Source organism: Mandrillus leucophaeus, unplaced genomic scaffold, assembly GCF_000951045.1.
Source record: "Mandrillus leucophaeus isolate KB7577 unplaced genomic scaffold, Mleu.le_1.0 Scaffold298, whole genome shotgun sequence".
NCBI classification, from domain to species: domain Eukaryota; kingdom Metazoa; phylum Chordata; class Mammalia; order Primates; family Cercopithecidae; genus Mandrillus; species Mandrillus leucophaeus.
Genome location: NW_012103120.1, coordinates 2,923,753 through 2,946,188, shown reverse-complemented (window position 1 = coordinate 2,946,188; position 22,436 = coordinate 2,923,753). Strand labels below are relative to the sequence as shown.

General features: G+C 32.0%; 2 protein-coding genes across 4 annotated transcripts in view; one reads left to right on the top strand and one right to left on the bottom strand.

The window, feature by feature from the left end:
- The window catches only part of COG5 (component of oligomeric golgi complex 5), a 362,534-nt gene that overhangs the window by 269,340 nt on the left and 70,758 nt on the right, over window positions 1–22,436 (bottom strand). The window lies entirely within an intron of this gene.
- GPR22 (G protein-coupled receptor 22) lies at window positions 826–6,479 on the top strand. Of its 2 annotated transcripts, XM_011986379.1 has the most exons (3): window positions 826–1,255; window positions 2,182–3,120; window positions 4,839–6,479. In XM_011986379.1, the coding sequence occupies exon 3, from the start codon at window positions 4,865–4,867 to the stop codon at window positions 6,164–6,166; it is 1,302 nt and encodes a 433-aa protein (XP_011841769.1). In that variant the 5' UTR covers window positions 826–1,255; window positions 2,182–3,120; window positions 4,839–4,864; the 3' UTR covers window positions 6,167–6,479. The 2 variants fall into 2 exon arrangements, with proteins under 2 accessions (XP_011841769.1, XP_011841770.1); XM_011986380.1 differs by lacking the exons at window positions 826–1,255; window positions 2,182–3,120 and adding an exon at window positions 3,147–3,221 and having other exon boundaries at window positions 4,817–6,452.

Below are 22,436 nucleotides of genomic sequence, written 5' to 3'. Positions count from 1 at the left end.
ATGTAGTTACATGTAATATTTAAGAAATAGCAACCTACTAAGAAATGTGCCCAGGTCAAAAATAGAATAAGCCAACTGAAATAAAACATTATAGCAAATGATCAGTATACACTTACCAAATAAAAGGGTTATCAAAGGTGAAGACCAAGTAGTAACCTCCAAAAGTAATACAAAGATTACTGATTAAAGTTTTATACCCTGAGACTAAGCTACTACAATGAAATGTTTAAAAAATATTTTAGGGTATTATCACCTTAGGTCAATCTGATTATTATTTTGAATGAATGAATGAATGAATGAATGAAATGAATGCCCAAATGAATGAATACTGAAGTGAAGTCATGACAATGTTTAACACCTTGAGATGCTCACAACAATTTGGAATACCCAGAGAAAATGACTTGAATACAAACAAACTAGTTGAAATTCAATGTGGTTCACAGTAAAGACGCAGTGGGTTTCTATTTGTAGAACAAAGAATCTCAACCAAAAACATATATATGACTAAAATATTCTCAAATGCAATTATCAAGGCTTTAAAAAGAATATATACTTTTTACTATGTAAATCTTTCCTGTTCTCCCACCTCCCTGCATTTTTTTTAATGTTTGGCATAAGTGACCAACAAACCAGAATAGAATACACATTTTTAAAATACTAATTTACACATATTCTATTTAAGAACAACATACAACCACTCACAAATTTAGCCTTTTAAAAAAAATGTCCTTATATAAAACAGTGGGGAGCGGGGGAAATCCCTGCTATACATATGAAGCACAGTTTAAGCCCAATACAACTGACCAATCAAAATTAGTGAATGCACTGCATCTCTCTGCAGTGGAGAGAAGCGACAAGGTAGGCTGTCATTCTGCAAAAGCTGCCCAGAACAGGCTTTCTTCTGAAAAGCAGTGCCGTTCCTTTTTAGAAAGACTGAATCTAAATGTTGTCTCTGGAGACAAGAAGGCTTCAGTATGTTAAATTACTTTCATTATGTATTTTCAGATGCTTATTGATTCCACAGTAGGAAGAGTGAGAGACTGCAGCAGCCTCTAAGCAGCACTACATGTTCCATACATTAGCAGTACTGCTGAAACAATGGCACACTACAGACACATATTTTCATTAAGGTCATTTTCGAAGAGATGTTTATGACCCTCTTCCCCCAGTCCTCTACTAACAAGTGAACAAAATGAATCAATCCAAACTGGAAATGCTGCAACTACATCAAGAATGTATCAAATCTTTAGCAGAGGTAAGATGTGTTCCTTATTATAGTATACAGCTGCTTTTGAACCGGCATAGTGGGGTAAAAATTACTTTGAAAAATTTTAGCCTAAATTTTAAGAGTTTGTTTAATTCTACTTAATGCTAGACATGTATTTTAAGATCTATTTCTTTTAAGACATGCTACATTTTAAATGTAATTTTTTAGGATGCATTGTTAAATACAAATATTCTTTGTAAATTCACTATGAAGACAGCTTTTAAATCACTTCAGATATACTAAATATTCTTAACGTAATCAGTACAGTTTTTCTCCAGTGTTCCAAAAATGCTTATGTTTCTTAAAAGAACTAGATTTATTATTTTGCTGTTACTTATTACTTAATTTTATGTTAAGTTTAATATTGGGCATGTTCATTGAAAATTAATTTGCAGTTACAATTTTTATTACCTTTTATATTTCAACCACATGAACAATTCATCAATGGAAATTTATAGTATCTTCTGAAATCTGTTTTAATGAGTTAAAATTCAAATCATGTGCTAATAATTAAGCAACTTACAATATTTTTACAGCAAAAAATGTTGTTAAATTTATTACAAAGAAGAAATAACAGTATGTTTAATGTATACTAATTGTTCATCATCTCTGAAAATACAGGTTAGCTTCTAAAATGAGAGCAGAAATTAATTTTTAAAAATATAGGTTTTCTCTCACAATTGTATTTGAAATGTGAACTCTACTATTAAATAACATAATATATACAATCTTTATTAGGAAAAAAGAATATTTTATTTAAAGAAACTCAATTTTAAGCATATACTGTGGCTCTAATAATACAGTTTGGTTATTTTGATAACAAATACCGGATAATTTTTAAACAAAACTAACTTTCAATTAATTGTAAATTATTAAAAACCCTATTTCTTAACCAATTTTCTTCTTTTCACAAGGGCCGATAGCAGCTAATTCAGTATTTACAACTGACAATATGAAGAATGCAATTGACTGAGCATCTCCCTAGCTGTCTGAACTACGAACTGCAAGATGTTCTTGTAACACGACTTTAAGACATTAAGGAGTTAAAACCAGAGAATAGGTCTACATTACTGATGGAATATAAAAAATCAACTGTATCCTAAGAAGATGCTACATAAAATAACCACAAAAAGAAAAACAATATAACTGTAAAAGCCTGAAAAGAATTGGTGAGCATTTTAAAAGGGGAAGCTTATACTTTAATATACCAGAATTGTGGAAGCTACTGATTCTGGAAGACATAATGAAACATGAATTTCCAAAAAGAAAATAAAATACTTTACCAGCAAACAAAAGGAAGATTTAGCAAGCGTTTTCTGCACTAAATATTCAGATATTCCTATCAATTGATATGACTAATGGATTTTTCTATCTCACTTTTATGACCAATTATGTATTCTCTTCTAATGAAAACAAACCAAATTAAATAGCAGATGGTTTTTATCAAATGGACACAGTCTGGATTTATAATATAAAGCAAGTTATGTGATCAAGAAATCATTTCAAAATAGTGAGCACTGCTATAAAAACAGATTTACAATGGTAACAAAAGGATGTCTAAATATATTTTAGAAGCTACAAACCTTATGTTTCCTTTTTTGTTTTCACATATTCTGGAAAATAAAGAAACACTATCATGTACTCCATCAAAGGGAAACATAATTCCTATCATCTGAGGAAATTTCTCTTGGCTGTGACTTTTTAAAGCAAAACAAATACAAATATTATGTACTGTTCTTTAGAAATCCATCAGCCAACTAAATCTCATAATGCATGCAGTTGAAGTATTGGAGAGCAAACGAAAGAATTCCTACAAGACATGAAATAAAACACAGCTACTTCACTGTTGTCAGGTAAAAATTCATGTCAAAATCTGTCAATGATATCATGTATCAATTTGTCAAAAACTGCCATAGTGAACCAAAAGGCCCATAAGGCAACAGTAAACAGGTAGGTCAAAAGATGCATGCACCCCACCACACTGCTTAACATTTACAAAAGAACAGAATCTTGCTCTAGAGAAAATGTATTTTTCTTAATCATCATTTAAATTGACATTTCTGCTTTATTTAATTATAAATCTAACTGATGTGACAAAGACCTGATGTTTAACCTGTCAGTTCAGAAAATTTGGCACACTTAAAATTTTCCATTTTCATAGGATTTCAATGTTAGCTAAGACCTTAACTTACTGGAATAAATATGCCTCTAGTAATACTTTATACTAACTCAGAAGAAATAATATTACCATTTGTGTTTCTGCAATATTATTCCCCAAAAACACGCAAAAACAAAACTGTATTCTAAAACTTGTCAAATATAACATCAAGTGAAAGTTAACATGAATTTTGAAAATTATTAGCTTTTATAATTTATGTTTGAATATGATTTTGCAGTTGAAATGCTGTATTTGAAACGTGAAATACAGTTGGTTGTATGAGTTCATATTTTAAACTGAATATACTGATTGACATTTTAGCCCAGAACATTAGACATTATTTTTTACAAATTAATCTAAACCCCTATATATTAAAATATAGATTTGCAAGAATTAACAAAAGAGTTTTTTTTTTTTTTAATTTTTCTTCAGAATTAGACAATGGGTGATATATACACAGGTATTGTGTAACTTTAAAAGCTTCCTCAAAAAACGGGCTTCACATACTCCTTTTCCCTAAAATTTCATCTTTTACTTTAAATACTCAGTTTAAATAATGTCAACTGATATATTCCTTTAAACTACTTCAAAAAGGCTACTTCTTAATGTGATATTAAATTTCAATTTTGTTTCCACAAGGTACAAGAGGGTGTGGTCACAAAATAAACCATTCATAGGAGAGATTAATGCTCTTTTACCAAGCTTTGTAGCTTTTTACTTTAGCATAATGTCCCATTGCTTCCAATTTTTAAGTTTGCCAATTGCAAAGTTCAGTGAGCATTGTAACTGTGATATATAAAATATTTATCATTGGCCTATTTCTGTGGGAAATAATTCCAAATATCCCCAAGCACATTGCTGACTTCTGAATAAGAATTCAATCAACATGGATAAAGCATCTTAAAACAAACTAGTGCCCTGTACCATTTGTCATTTTAAATGAACACTTGTCCTGTTCATTTGAAATCTCACAGGAATAATTACACCTACACTCATTATGCTAGAGCACATTAAAATAGCATTTATTTGCTACCTACTCACAACATTTAAATGAAATTTTAAGACACTGGGCTGAAATTAATTTTGTATGCTAGATAGTTTTATCATACAAAAATACACTTTATCTCAAATAATAAGCTGGAAATACTCAAATGAGAAAAACCCTTTAGTATATTAAGTAACTTTGCACTACAGAGGAACAATTTCCACAGTTATTTCTTCAAAAGGAAAACACAATTTTCTATCAAAACAATGCAACCTTGATGTTTCTTAATTCTACATTTTCTATTAATAGTTTACAAACTTAAAAATTAAACTAAGTACACAATTAAAAGATTTTTTTCTTAAAAAGAACACGTTATACGTCATTTAAATTGCCAAATATCAAATAGTTTATTCTATTTCACTTTCTAGGGGAAAAAACCAACTGCTCCAAAAGAATGTGTTTTTCTCCCATTCTGGAAATCAACATGCAGTCTGAATCTAACATTACAGTGCGAGATGACATTGATGACATCAACACCAATATGTACCAACCACTATCATATCCGTTAAGCTTTCAAGTGTCTCTCACCGGATTTCTTATGTTAGAAATTGTGTTGGGACTTGGCAGCAACCTCACCGTATTGGTACTTTACTGCATGAAATCCAACTTAATCAACTCTGTCAGTAACATTATTACAATGAACCTTCATGTACTTGATGTAATAATTTGTGTGGGATGTATTCCTCTAACTATAGTTATCCTTCTGCTTTCACTGGAGAGTAACACTGCTCTCATCTGCTGTTTCCATGAGGCTTGTGTATCTTTTGCAAGTGTCTCAACAGCAATCAACGTTTTTGCTATCACTTTGGACAGATATGACATCTCTGTAAAACCTGCAAACCGAATTCTGACAATGGGCAGAGCTGTAATGTTAATGATATCCATTTGGATTTTTTCTTTTTTCTCTTTCCTGATTCCTTTTATTGAGGTAAATTTTTTCAGTCTTCAAAGTGGAAATACATGGGAAAACAAGACACTTTTATGTGTCAGTACAAATGAATACTACACTGAACTGGGAATGTATTATCACTTGTTAGTACAGATCCCAATATTCTTTTTCACTGTTGTAGTAATGTTAATCACATACACCAAAATACTTCAGGCTCTTAATATTCGAATAGGCACAAGATTTTCAACAGGGCAGAAGAAGAAAGCAAGAAAGAAAAAGACAATTTCTCTAACCACACAACATGAGGCTACAGACATGTCACAAAGCAGTGGTGGGAGAAATGTAGTCTTTGGTGTAAGAACTTCAGTTTCTGTAATAATTGCCCTCCGGCGAGCTGTGAAACGACACCGTGAACGACGAGAAAGACAAAAGAGAGTCTTCAGGATGTCTTTATTGATTATTTCTACATTTCTTCTCTGCTGGACACCAATTTCTGTTTTAAATACCACTATTTTATGTTTAGGCCCAAGTGACCTTTTAGTAAAATTAAGATTGTGTTTTTTAGTCATGGCTTATGGAACAACTATATTTCACCCTCTATTATATGCATTCACTAGACAAAAATTTCAAAAGGTCTTGAAAAGTAAAATGAAAAAGCGAGTTGTTTCCATAGTGGAAGCTGATCCCCTGCCTAATAATGCTGTAATACACAACTCTTGGATAGATCCTAAAAGAAACAAAAAAATTACCTTTGAAGATAGTGAAATAAGAGAAAAATGTTTAGTACCTCAGGTTGTCACAGACTAGAGAAAAGTCTAAGTTTCACCAAATCCACATTCAAATGAGTTTTAAATTGTAAAAACTGATATTACTGCCAAATATAAGAAAAAATATTTTAAGTATTGGTTATGTTGTAAATTTTCAATGTGAATGTCAACTAGATAGGTCATATATATTCAATTTCTTCATTACTTAATGTATTTGTTGCATGGCAGTTTGTTAAAGTACTATCATGTGTATATTTTGTCAATATTATGTCCAACAGAAAATATTCATGTAAGTCATATTTTCTAAAGAATAAATACATAGCCTTAAAACAGCGTATAACTTTAAAATGTAACTGACATAGGTATCCTTGCTTTTTTTTTTAAGTTAAAATGCATTGTTTCTAAGCCACAAACTATAGATATATTTAGATTACAACTAGAGTAGCATTTTAATCTAAAAACCAAAATTATGGGCTCAAAACAATCCAGTATTTTCCATACCACTATGCTATGTTTCCTGGTATAGTGTATTTGCTATATTTGATGCATCAAACATAATTAAGTACGTATGAAGTTTTATTGTTTTAAATGTAAAAAATCATAGAATTTATCAAAATTTTAAAATTAATGAACCAAAAAAACCTCTATATGCACACCAAGACAGAGAAACTTTAAAATTCATGTTTACTATGAAAAAAAGATTGATTTTCTAAGTTCAAGGATAGTATGCCTATAACATATAAATGAAATGAAAATAAAGGGAAGGAAGAATACTAAAGCACCAGCCTCTTTCTTCCCTCCTCACTTTGCTTAAATCTAAGCCAAATGCTCTGGATTAATATAGTATACTGATTTAAAAAAAAAAAAAAAAAAGTACATTAAAATAAACTGACTTCCTAACTTTATTCAACTCAGCCCTTTCGTATAACAGAAAGTTAAATACCCAAATCTGAATACCAGGAATGAAAAAAAAAAGACTTTAAATCATTATAGAAAAGTCTAACAAAGCCTCTAATTTTAGATACATACAACTTTAGAGTAATACAGTTTATACAGTGTTCCTACCAAATCATAGCTCCCAAGTATTTAAAAATGTAGCTGTTTTATTTCCACACTGAAAATCACTAAGGTAACAATAAGTCTTGTCACTTTTCTACTGGACCATCACTTAATTTAACTTTAGGTATTTTTCTCTCTAACCCTCAATTCATGTGGGAAAATCATGAAATTACTAACCTTAACTATGAATTACAAGGATTGGGAATCTCATATCAAACAAACATTTTCCAGTTGTTATAACGTAATAATCTATCAATAAGTGCCAATATCACTATCAGAAAATTTGCCATAAGTTATTTAAAATAGGAAAATACTTACTGCATTGTAATTGGTTAGCTGAACTTTTATTCTATTTTCTGAAACTGTATCCACTAAACCAAGTAGCAATTCATTTTTAAAGAAAATATTAAATGTCTCAAAAATCAATAGTATATCACTTTTATACAAATAAATGAGATTTATCTAGTCTAGTTTACTGAATATCCTAATCCTTGGAGAAATGAATACCATGCAATAGCTTGAACTCACTAAGGTTACATGGCAAATTAAATAGTAATTTACTTCTGATAATAATGTTAACATAATGTCAAATCTTGGCAAAAGCCCAGTTTCCTTCTGCCTTATTTTCTACTGTTTTTTTGGAATTTAAAAAAAAATGCTTCAATTTAACAAAATGTAGCATAAGCAAGTGAGATATTTTTTGAAACGTCAAAAAGAAATTAACACTTCAGGCACAAAAGGATTAAGAAAATTTTCATTTCGTAAATACATTTGGCACTGACTAGCTCCTAATCTTCTTTTATTTTATTTTTTACCCCAGGAAATAAAACAAACTCATTAATATCTTCATTTAAAAATTTTAAAAATGAATTTTATAATTGGACTCCCAAGCATAAATTAAATTTTTAATATCTAGTTTTATAATCTTAATAAAAATTAGACTATTTTTAGAACCTTCATATTAAGAAAAACTCCCTTGTGTTTTAAATATTTTTATTCTTCAGGTTTATAACTATGCCAAAGAACTCAGTATAAAAACAGAGATTTCTATTATATTTGTCTAAACTGCTTTCATGCCTTCTTGTCCTCTGTAATAAGAAATTAAATAAGAAATAAATGGTAAATATTACAACATTGCCCTTTAAACTGCTATCATTTCTATACTTGACACTGAAGCAGACATTTAACAAGCATTTCTGACCATCTGTAATGATCTTTCAGGTATATAAAAGTGCATCAACTGATTTACGACAATACCTATCAGAAAACTTCTAATAGCTTTTTAATGTGTTAAGTAGTATATAACATGTAAATCAAAATAATATTTATGTGTTAAAAATTTAGCTTCAAAAACAAGTCACAACTATGTTTCCAACTACTGACCTCAGCTTAAATGTGAGAATGAGAAACTTAGACAACTTTTTGTATTAAATATCTGTTCTATGAAAAGAAAATATTTCTACTTTCTTTACATTGGTCTTCATTACAATGTGTGAATTTTTCACTTTATTTCAAATAATTTTGCTCAAAAAAGCATTAAGGCTAATTCTTCCTGTTAGAATGAAAAATTTAAAATGCAAAAGCAATAGAGGCAACAATAAATTCAATATGGGATCCTTCTTAAAACTACATTTTTCTATCCATATATTATAAATCATAGGCATAGACATCAATTTCTACATAGTTAACTGGGTCAGTTCTTCCAAAGGATAAAAAGCCCTTAGTAGCCCTTAGTAGGGCTTATTCCACATAGTATTTTAAATACCAACCAAAGATGAGCTCAACAAGATGTGGTAAATTTTATTTGCTTTGTTTTGTGTGTTAATTTAAGGGAGTTGTTACTCTACCAACTACTACTGAACAAATGTTCAAAGTTATTGTGAAGGTAGAATTATTTACAATTATACATCTTTAAAATGCCATTCATAATCATTCTGTACTTCTGACCCAAGTCAATTTTTAGGTGTATGTTCTATTCTTTCATCCTTTAACTAAAGTAACAGTAGTCTCCCCTTATCTGTGGTTTTATCTGCTGCAGCTTCAGTTACCCATGGTCAGTCAGCATGGTCAACTCTGTGGTCCAAAAATATTAAATGGAAAATTCCAGAAATAAACAATTTATAAGTTTTAAATTGTTATATTTAAACTTATTTATAAATTTATGTATAATTGTACTACTTTATTATTACTTGTTGTTAATATCCTACTGTGCCTAACATATGATTTAAACTTTATCATAGGTATGTATGTATAGGAAAAAAACATAGTACATGTTATACTATATATAGGGTTCGATACTATCCATGGTTTCAGGCATTCTCTGGTAATCTTGGGATGTATCCCTGACGATAAGCGGGGACGAATGTGTAGCAAAATCTCAGTTCCCTGGGCATTAAAAACTAGATTCCTCATTGAACTGAAATTAGACTTAAGGGTTAAAAAAATATAACATTATTAGAAAACAGGAACTTAGTAGGGCTTATTTCACATAGTATTTCAAGGCTACTTCCCAAAGTCAATAAAACTTTTAATTTTATTGCATTTCATGATTATACAATTAAGTACTAGCTTTGTGATTCAATTAGCATTTAAAATCTTACAGAAAAGAGGCATTTTGGCAGATAGTTTGAATTATATGATAGAGTCATTACTCTCAAGAGCTTATAATCTAGGTATTAAAAAGTATGACAATACCTAAAAACAGAGGCAGATGTGGTAAATACTATAAAAGAAGAATAAAGTTCTTAATAGACTTAAGAAGAAAGGGATCATGTTGAATTTAAGAAGAAAGCCTTCTATCTTATGCTAGAAGAGATATCTGAGCAGAGGAATACAAGGTGAAAAAATGAGCTTCAAAAAAACAAATAAAACAGCAATACATAGACAGAATTGATGAGGTAAGACTCAGAAAATAGGAAGCTGCTGCCATCACCTTCATAGCTAGTGAAAAGCCTGGCAAAAAGTGATGGCACTAGCTTGACGAGGGAGTATACAGACGTGACAGGTAATGTGAAGGCAGAATCAATATTTTCTAACTAGCTAGGCAAGAAAGCTGGCATAAGAGACTGAAGAATTAAAAATGATGACCATAAGGAAGACCATAAGAAACAGATTACCCGCAATAATCAAATAACTATTTAATTATGCTTTGTGTAAATTACACTGATAACACAGGCAAAAACAAAAAGAATATTTGGCAAGGCAGAACACTCAATGAAGTAAAATAACATTAATGTTCTAGTTATTAGAAGCTATTCAGAATGAAAATTTCTAATTTATGTTTTCAATTATCTACCTTACATATTTTTCAATTGGTTTATTCCATTTTTTCATTAAACACATATTTTCTAATAACTATTTTAACTATAAAATACACGGTGAGAAAATACCAATGACATGAAGTAAAACACACAAATGTCATCCTTTGCTATTTTCCCTGAATCACAGGCATCCATCCAACTCCTTATATACGTACTGTCCTCATTCTTTGTTAATGGCTACATACAAATAGTTTTTAATTAAATTTTTTAAAAATAGCAAGATTTCTAAAGGATAATAGTAATGAAAGGGCAAATAAAGCTTTTTCTATTCCATTTAAGTGGCTTCAAACTGTATTTGAAAATCATGTTAGAAAATTTACATTTTCAGTTTCAATTAAAAATTAAAATGTTCAGTTGCCAAAGGTAACTTGGCCACTGAGAAGGTTATATTTCAGAATGAAGGCAAGAAGCAATGGGAAAACCATAAAATAATGTATTTCTTTTATCCTTTTCACCAAATAAGATGAGAAATAAGAACACTAAAGTAAACTTTCAGCAAATATTTTCTTTATATCTCAGATGAGCACCTGTATATACTCCTGAATGTAAGCCCCCGACTCAGGGACTGCAGTGAACTCTAAGAAAGTTAAAAATGAGTTGACCAATAATAAATGTTAGAAATTTTAAAAGTTCAGATCACATCATAAAAGAGAAAGTAAGGAGATAAAAGAACCCAGATGAGGCTGGAAAAAGACCTAAAATACTCAAAGATGCTAAGCTGTTAGAGAAATACGAATAGAATACAGAATCGTAGGTTAGAGTTCACAAAAGAAAACTAATTTGAAGATTGACTTTTTTCTAAAAAGCATTCAAAAAAGCAAAAGATACCCCTATTGACAGGCTGCACATACTAGAAATATAACAACAAACACTGCATCATAACAAGTGGAATAAATATTAAATATTACAATTTATAGATATTTAGAACAAAATGGCATTGAAATGTGGAAACAAATGGAAAAGTGGGCTTATCACTAATACAAAAGCCATCACCTTTTAAGAAATATTCATTTTTTCAGGACAAAAAGAGCCAAGCAAACGTAATCACAATAATCTTTCCTCCCTTGCTCATATTAAAACAACATGTGAAAATAATCCTAAGTGTCTCTCCCATTCTATTCACACATTTTCTACAGGCCTCCATAAGCTGTATCCATGGCTTTCAAATATGACAGCTTTGTACTTGCACCAGCAAGTGGTAAAATGTGCTGTCATTCCTGTCACTGACACCAATATCAACTCCCTGCCACTATCAAACCCTGAGGCATCAAGTAAGATAAGGGAGGTGAGCTAAGTCTGTCTGGGATTGAGGTCATTTTCGTCACCCTGCTTCTGTGAGAGCAATATGTCATATTTTTCTGAGAGGTATTAAGCAAAGGCAGACTACCAAAGCACATCAACCAATTTCTCAGGATGAAGAGAGAAAGTGGCTAGCAAGGATGACAAGGTTATGGGGAAACTGCTTTTCCCTCAGACAGCTGTGGACACATAATACTCATGAGATTTGAAAAATTAAATGTTTTAAACGTAATATAAAATTTTTAAAAGTTAATGCTAACAAATGACAGCACTGGCCATATTAAACATAGGCTGCAGGAGTGGGAAATACATATGGGACTGTAGTGAGGTAATCATTATATATTAATAAATTTATATTTCAATCAGCCAGTAATATTACACACAATCCCATATGTCATATACTACAAACTGAGTACACTGATTGGGTATACTGCATACTGACTGAGTAAAGAAGAATCAAAGATATATATTTCAATCAAAATATTGCTAATGACTTAGGATAGGTTGAAATATAAAATATCAAATGTACATACTCTGTACTTTAAAAGTCTTACTCTCAATTCTTAAGAAACTTTGTCTTTTCTTTTGCTGTTAAATTTTTTCCAACTATCACTTCTTACAAACAACAAAATGCTAGCAAACTGTAGTTACCTAACAACTTTGTAAAAACTGTCTTAAATGCACACAATACAGTAACAGTTGGTAATACTAATGTACTTTCGCACTACTTTTATAACACCTTTATACTGCTTTTATAATGCCTCCCAAAAAAGTACCTGATACATACCAACTGATCAGTAAATATTAGTGGAATTGAAAACGAACAAATTTTAAACCTCAGACCCTACTGTTTTATCTTGTTTAGAAGGTTGTTTCTCAAAATGTAGTCCACCTATATCAGAGATTCTGCAGTACTTTTTAAAATGCCAATTCCTGGGCCCCATATCTGACCCTCTGACTTACTGAATCAGAATCTCTGAGGTTGCAGTCCTGAAAATTTTTTTTTTTTTTTTTTTAAGAGACAGAGACTTGCTCTCTCACCCAGGTTGAGATGCAGTGGTACAATCATGGCTCACTGCAGCCTCAAACTCTGAGGCGCAAGTGATTCTCTCACCTCAGCCTCCCAAGTAGCCGGGACTACAGGCATGCACCACCATGACGAGCTAATTTTTAAAAATATGTCTGTAGAGATGGGGTCTCATTATGTCGCCCAGGCTGGTCTCAAACTCCTGGTCTCAAGCAATCCTCCCGCCTTGGCCTCCCAAAGTTCTGGGATTACAGGTGTGAGCCACCACACCCAACCAATATATGTTTTAGTAAGTACTCTCAGGTGCCTTGTGTGCTGACATTTAAGAATTACTACTTTAGATTTCAGAACACAGACTATGTATCAAGGCGACATTCAATAAATGAAAAGGTACAGAAGCAGCTTTTAATTCAGACTGTACTGCCGTCTTGAAAAAAATTCCTCCATTTACTTCATTTTAACTGATTAAATTTTAGTTGGATTATATATACTATAATCCAGTACTACATTAGCTTTCTAAGAAATAAAATGTTGGTTCTTTAAACAAGGTTATCTAGACAAAAGTTTCCTTTAAGAACCACATACTCTCAGAAGATAAAATGCTACCAAACACATTCACCATAAACTGTTACGTACTTCACTCAACCAAACTACTCAATTAATTATAAAATTGCATGGCTACTATTTTTCATAAAATTCATACTCAAACCAGAAGTACTATTCTTGCACATTTTTGCTCATTTCACTATAAAACTTCCACTAAAACATAATTGACATAAAAGAATTACTTCTAAAAGAAACTTGCAGTGAAAATACTTACAAATCATATTTTGTATATGTTTTGAACAAATGCCATTCAGGTTATGTAGAGGTCTGAATCAAATATTTTTCCTTTGCTATTATTATTTACTTTGTACCATTAATGCAACTTAGTAAACAGTAACCTAATCTTTGATAATTTTATGACATCCTTTAATTTAAATTCCTATTCTGTTTTATAATAGTTTAAGTAATACTGATACTTGATAAATGCCACAAATGGTATTACAGAAACACTACTCTAGGAACATTTCTTATTAACCCTTTCACTAGGAATTTTTTCCAACCACACTGATACTATCTTTTGTTGTTACTTTTGGTTTTTAGTATTTTCATTGATTTAATCATGAAACTAACCTATCACAACTTATTATTGAAAATGAGCATTATTGAAAATCAGCTGCTAGCAAATACAACTTAAAGATACAAAGACAAGGCCGGGAGTGGTGGCTCACGCCTGTAATCCCAGCACTTTAGGAGGCTTAGGTGGGTGGGTCCACTGAGGTCGGGAGTTTGAGAGCAGCCTGACCAACATGGAGAAACTCGTCTCTACTAAAAATACAAAATTAGCCAGGTGTGGTGGTGCATGCCTGTAATCCCAGCTACTTGGGAGGCTGAGGCAAGAGAATCGCTTGAACCTGGGAGGCAAAGGTTGTGGTGAGCCGAGATCGCACCATTGCACTCCAGACTGGGGGGGCAACAAGAACGAAACTCCGTCTCAAAAAAAAAAAAAAAGAAAAAAAAAAGATACAAAGACAATAATTCAATAATTCAGGTGACTGGATATGGCCACATTATAGAAAAATATTTGCCAAATAATATATTCCAGATAAACAATGGCTTTAGTATAGGGTTTCCCAGAGTCTCATAAAGTACCCTAAATCAGATGCAAAATGCCATGGGTGTGGTTATGCACTTTTTTTTTCCTAGAACAAAGATTCAAATTCAGGAAGATCCTCTAAAGAGTATGTAACCCAAAATTAAAATAAAAATCATTGTCAGTGTTAGGAAGAAAGCAGGGAAGCAAAATTGGTAAACGTTAGATATAATTTTATTTATGTATATCCTCCCTTATCCTAAAGATAATATAAAATAACGTTAGCATTTTCTTTTTCTGTTTTGAGACAGGGTCTCACTAGTTTGCCCAGGTTGGTCTCGTACTCCTGGGTTCAAGCAATCCTCCCTGCTCAGCCTCTCAAGTGGCTGGGGAGACAGGCGTGCATCATTGCACACAGCAAGATGACTTTAAAAGGCATAGAATTTTAGATACAACTGAACTAAACAAAAAAATAATAAAATCAGAGCAAAGAGCATGAAAAGGACGAAAAAATACTTGTATCATTAAGTCCTGTATTCTGGCAAGAGGTGAGCCACAAATTGTTCCTTATGATTTCTTTTTAATTTTTATTTTAGGCTCTTTCCTTGAATTCTATGTACTTTCTACTAGGTCATTTAAACAGGGAAAAGGAGCTGATTACATGTCTCAGCACTGGTACGATTAAAAACTCCCTAGATGCTCAGTACAAGTACAAACTATTGATACTAAGACCAGAGAGCAGTGACTCTCATGGGCCTTCCCATGTCTCTCATGGGTCTTCTCAATGTTTTCCACAACTATAACGATATCTGAAGTCTCACATGGTTGTTTCTTATATCCCTCAATGTATAACATTGGCCACAACAACCTTGTAGAAAAGGCGACAAGAAGTCTCACATAGCTAATGATTATAATTACCCTCAATGTACAATAATAACATCAAACTACAGTGAAATTTAGTAAAAAGAATTAGATGGGAATGGTTGTCTAGGTATAAAACCCTCTGCAACTCTAGTTTAATCCAGGGATAGATTCTAGAACGTTAAAACAGTGGATTTGAATCATTTCATAACACAACTAAGAGGTCAATCAGACTGTGTAGAAAGGGAAGGGTAGTACCTCCAACTGAAAAGAAGACAAGTGTTCTTAAAAACAAAAATGGCCTCTAGGTTTTCTAATACAGTTACTTTCTCCTTCCCTTACCCCACAACCTTCAGAGATTCACTAAGAGAAATGGAGCATGGACTGATAATCTTCAGAAATACCTTCCACAAATATTCTCTCTCAACAAAATTATGGAAAATAATTGACAGAGAAATTATAAAGTGCAGAACACAAACTTGAATAGCCACCAGAGCTGAAAAGACTAAAATCTCAAGAACGCCACTCTGTTTTGTGCAGAGGTTGCTGTTACCAAATTCTGAAATAAGCTAAAGAACTGAATTTTCATTAACTAATTTTAAGAAAAGTCTACTTTGCCTGAAATTTCTGGTTCTCAAAACTGATGATTTGATTCAAAGATACAGTTAGAACAGATACAACAACAGCTAAAAGAACTGTGTTCTGAACTACATGACAAAAGATACCATACAAATGCTTTATCACCATTGTCAAACACAAGAAATAAGATACTGTTAAATACAGTATTCTTCTATCGGTACTATTTATATTAACACATATGCTTACCGATTTTACAATGTAACTGGCTTCTCAAACTAAATAAATGTTTCTAAAAACTTGGTGAATAACATGTCACAGAATCTAGTGATACAAATACACCCAGACTAAATTGTCTGACAACAATAATCATAAATCCTAGTTACTATAGTATACAAGTCTGTTATATTTTAAGCACTGAAAAAAATTATAAAAGCACTTTTAAAGGGTCCATTATGATAGAACTTAGCCCTCACTTAATGCCAAATTTGAACATTTCATAAAACATTGGGGTTGTATTTGCTTACAGAAGCAGAGGAGATAAGATAAATATGCCAACATCAATGTCACAAGGCAAAATATAGTAAGACTATAAGTAAAGAGCAATTGGGCTCAAAGGAAAAGGAGGCACATGTACCTGGAAAAGGTGTAGAAAGCAAATGGCACTTGAAATGAACTCTGAATGAGGGATGAGACTGGCTGATGGCATCAGGGCAAGGACAGCACATTAGGCAGAGGCACAAACTTGGGCAATTATACAGAAGCAAGAAAAGCAAGTCTCCAGGAAACAATTCACTTTGGTAGACTCCACACTCTATGAATGTAGAAGCAGACGGAGATAAAGCTGGAAAATAGGTTACATTCATGTTTGCCGGGCCAAAAAAAAATTATAATTTAATCCCAAAGCCTAGAGAAAGTCTTTCTAGACTTAACAGTATGGAAGCGTATGTTGAAAAACATACATTTTTCACTTTCTATTTCCATCATCATAGTTTATGCCCTCAATACCCTATACCCCTGTAAGGTGAAGATATCAAGTCAGAGGCTAGCAATCTCTCACAATTTCCATTTCCATTTACCTAAAATACAATTCTACTCATTTTCAATCCTGATCACAAATCTTCAACTAGATACTCATCACTGAGACTTAAAATACAACATAATATATAACAGAAAATAATTCAAATCCAAATATTGCAGCAATGTCTTCATATTTTTCAAATGTAGAATTAAGACGCTACACAAATTACTCAAAGACACAGTCTTGGAAAAAAAATGCCAGTGGAAAATGCATATGTCCAATTCTATTTTCCTATTAAAAACTATAAAAAAGAAAACAGTAAAAAATCTAGCTGTAAATAGTAATAAGTGAAAAATAACTAAAATGCAACAAAAACCATAATCCTAAGATTTAAAAAGGAAAATAATACACAAACAACTGAACTGCAACAGAAAGTCCATACAAGACTTAAGCAAATATAAGAATTTATTATGAAAAATAACATTATTCCAAATCTGTGAAGTGATGGATTATTAAGTTGTGTTGGAGAAGTAACTAAACAATGGAAAAACAGGGCTTAATGCTTAACCATTCCCAGAGTCAGTGAGTTGTACAACTCCAGAAAGCACAGTTTACATTATATTCTATGTGACAGTAAATAGTACTGCCTAGTGTTGTGAGATGTGGTTGCTATGTGCGTAAGTTACACCAAAATAAACAGCAGACAGGTAAAAGTAAAATCATAAAAAACATCCAATAATATGGAGGTGAATATTTTTGTAATATTGTGGTAAGGAACCAAATAAATCCATTACTAAGTAAAAGATGAACAAGTATAATTATAAAACTTCTAAAATTAAACCTAAAACATCAAAGAATAAACTGGGAAACATACTTACAACCTATGTAGTAAAGCAAATTTACCTCTATTATATAAAGAATAGTTACAAACCAACATGGCAAAAGGAAAACAGGCACAGAATACAAACAGGTAACTCACCAATGAAACAGAATGACAAACACAAAACTCTTCAACTACATACAGCAAAAACAAATCCAAATTAGAATAAATTTTAAAACAAATTAATATACCAATGTTCACATGTGCTTAGCAAACAATTTTCAATTTTTTTTCTTTTTTTTTAGAGATGGGGGTCTCACTATGTTGCCCAGGCTGATCTCAAACAATCCTCTCACCTGGCCTCCCAAAGTATCAGGATTATAGGTGTGAGGCACCGTGCCTGGCTAGGAAATAATTTTTAAATGCTTATGACTAACAATTTTGATAAACCTATGAGTATTTTTCACATTACTACACAAAATATATTTTGTTTTGAAATATTAAGCAAAAACCTCAAACGTGACCTTTGATGAAGAAATTCAACTTCTAAAACGTATCATAACGAAACAATTGAACAACTGTGCAAAGATGTATGTTTAAGGATGATCAAAACAGTGTTTATACCAGTAAAAAAAAGTTTGACTAAAATAATTAACAATAGATTATTTACATAAAGTATTGGATAGTTTTTAAATATTATCCAGCCACTAAAATTATGACATGGATTTATGTTTCTTAACATGGTATTATGTCCATAATGTAATCTTAGGTACAAAATAGTATGTCTAATAAATATAGTAATGCATAGGCAAACAGTTGAGAGGTTAGTTTCTGAAAATGCTGATAATGAATCTCAAGATTATATCTGTAGTTTTTAGTTTTCAGCAATCAACATATGCCTCAATTTTCTAGTTTTCACAATGAACATATATTGTTAATATAACTTTACAAATTAAAAATATTTATAAGAAATATTGTTTTATTAAACCATTGAAAGTATGACAGTAGTATTTCATTTTAAAAATATACAAAATTGAGCTGATCATTCCAAGCCCATTTATTTAAAAAAATGTAAAAATATAGCACATGGCAGGCCTTTACAAAAATTCCTTCCTCTGCTACATTTTGGGTCCGTACTGATAGTTACCAAACATAAGTGTAAAATTATATTATTAAAAAATATATACATATGAAAAATTGAGCCTGTGAAAATCAAATAAATTGGTCATCTGGATATAATACTTAGAAAAGACATTTTCTCACAAAGTACTGTCCAGATTGAGACTAAGTTGTTGACTAAGACATCCAGATCTTGTTTCTCTTGTGTTTTGTTTTCTCTTATCTTTTATTCATGAGCATACTATACAATATGCTCATTCCCTTGTAATATTTTGAAGAAATTGAAAAAGATGAAAACATATCATTATTATCAATTATTTGGTTTAAGCCAAAAGAATAATAGGCTGGGTGCGGTAGCTCACGCCTGTAATCCCAGCACTTTGGGAGGCCAAGGAAGGTAGATCACTTGAGGCCAGGAATTCAAGACCAGCCTGGGCAACATAGTAAAACCCCATCCCTCCACAAAAAATACAAAAATTAGTTGGGCATGGTGGTGCACGCCTGCAATACCAGCTTCTCAAGAGCCTAAGGTGAGAGGATCACCTGAGCCCAGAAGGCAGAGGTTGCAGTGAGCGAAGATTGCACCACTGCACTCGAACTTGGGCAACAGAATAAGACCCTGCCTCAAAATATTAATAAAAAATTTTTTTAAAGAATAACAGCATTTTTCTCATTTCTTCCTCCTGCTTTCAAACTATGCATTTCCCCAAAGTTATAATGTTACATATATGAAACCTGCCATTTTCCATTTTTAGAGACCTGAGCAACCAAACACAGTACATTGTGATTTTTCCAACCTTTGGAATGTTCCTTGAGTAAGTTTTCCTCTGTTTTCTTGTATCTGTAATTAGGCCAGGCTATGAAAACTATAGAGGTAAAAATTAATTAAGTTGTACATTTACAGTATATGCACTTTTTTCCATACTTCACTAAAATGTTAAAACTGTAGGGACCATTTAAATGATGCCTGTTTAATGTCCTTAAATGTTCTCTAAAACACATTTAAGTAAATAGAAGCAAAATATAAACTCTTCACTAAAATGTATTCTTATTTTCTTGGAATATTAAAAATGAATACATTTAAATCTCAAACCAATTTCATATCTCAGCTGAGATAAATGATGGTTTAAAAGAAAAAGCAGACTGCATCAATGGAAGAGGCACCATCTATCACATTAAATTTAAAAAGGAAAGCTGTATAGTTAATTCAGCTTCCGGTGACAAATAATATTGTTATAACCCTACCCAAATTTACTAAAGTTCTAAGTTCACATATACTTTTGTCTTACAGAAGTCTGGTCCCCATTACCACCTCTACCAGAGTATAACTTGAAGAAATAAAAGAGAAAGTCCAAGAAAACAAGTTCACCCATTGTTAAAAAAGAAAAAAATCTATGTTTAGTGAGGAAGAAAACTCACACTGTAACCTCAAATTCTTACTTCACAATGACTATACATGTTAAGTATGTAACCTAATAACTACTTACAAAGGAATGACCCCCAAAGAAAGCCTCCCAGTCATATCAAAAACTTTAAGGGCACGTGTATTCAACACCTAATTTGCAACACAGCAAATAATTGCCCAGGAGATTTTTTTTTAAAAGAGAAAGAAATCCAACTCTTCTTCCTACTAGCCATGTGATCCAGGAATGCTACCTATCTGATTCTCTTTGCCCATCTGTAAAATGATAGCATCTACCTCACAGAGTTGTGAAGCTTCAGTGAGATAAGCACAAACAATGTTCAGCATCGTACCTGCCATACAGCAATCAATGGAAACTTTTATCATTATTATTTTTAAATTTTATTTTAAAAACAACTAACAAATACATTTTTAATTCAATTATGTGATGTAGCTATTTTTTAAAGGAATAAATTATTTTTAAAAGGAATGATTATGATTTCTTACCTCAGTAGAAATTTCAGAGACTTGATTTTCACTTTTCTTAAATGTTTCTACTCTCTTCCAGTATTGTCCCCCACCCCACCTCTCCGAGATAGGGTCCTGTTATATTGCCCAGGATAACCTCAAACCCTTGAGCTCAAGAGATCCTCCCACCTTAGCCTCTCAAGTAGTTGGGATTACAGGCACATGCCACGGTGTCTTGCCAGTGTCCATCTTTAACACAGAAATCTTTACAGTAATACTTCAATATCTTGTTCCTAGAAAAATATGCATGAGAAATGTGTGTACAAAACGCCATCTTTTTCTTTCTTTTTTTTTTTTCAAGAAAAGCATTACATGAGGTAATGGGAGATGGGAAACAGTATTTTTGAGCACACAGAAGTAGAACACACAATCACAGATTATGATGTATGCTCCAAATGATCATTAAAATATCACATGAATTTGTTCTTTAGTTATATTTCTACAGAAAGAAAACAGGAGGAAAGCAATATTTTGAAGACCTACTATATACTGGGCAGGGTCAAAGGAAATCTACTCTGGCTTGTTACTACTTCCTAACAGTCCTCCGAAACCTGAGTGAGAAGTTAACTTCTGGTAATTCACAGTTAGAAACAGGGATGGAAATGGGATTTAAACCAAGATCTAAATGGTTTCAAAGCCTATTCTTTCTTGTCTCTTAATCACAAATTATATAGCAGAAAAGATTATAATAGTTTATGGTATCACTTTATGATGTTATAAAGCCTCTAAAGTATTAATAAAGTATTATTTTGATGGAAAAAAGTTTATGAATACAGTGTTGTTCTCATTATTATGTTAAAATAACTAGTCTCCATATGCCCATTCAACAAGATTTATTCAAAATCATTTATCCTCAGTAGAAGTCTTCCTAACTAATCCTTTGCAGTTTTTAATGTTGTGCTACCATTTAATTCACTTTAAAATATCAATTTCGTACTTAGTTTTAGGTAGAAAGTCTCCAAATCAATTAATTAGGTGGTTAGTCTTCAATATCCTCAAACTTCATCAAAAACAACAGCATACAAACAAAATACCTTCTCTCTATCCTCTACCTTCTGTCCTGCAATTATCACAACTTGGCATTAATGGAAAAGACCAAGCAGAGATTACTTTGCTTCTTTATCTTCCAAAGAGATCAATATCCTGGGTACTCTTCCATCCCTGAAGAGTAACTAGACAAAGCTAGAGGATGTGGGTTATCATACAGCACATCCCAATAAAACACCATTTTATCCCCCTCACTCTCTTACCCCACATAGACTGTTGATACATATGTTAACCAATCATGCTCTCCATTTTGTCCCAAGATGCCATTCTTCCTCAAGTCTTTTCCCAAGTGAAGGCTCATACCCTACAGCTGCCAATGAATGTTCTATTACTTCTCCCAGGAAAAAATATGGCTTCCATTTTCAAAGTCCTTTTAGCAAAGGAACTTTTTCTTTTCCAAATAAAATAGTTTACAAAACTCATATTTATAAACAAGATAAGAGCAAACCACTCTCAATGAAGCAAAATTAGGAGACCAAAGTGAAACAGCTCAACATTCCTTTCATCCAAATCACAAGGATTCCTCACAACACAATGCAAAACAAACATGATTTTGAAGAACTAGCCTCAATAGAAAATTCCATGAGAAATCTCC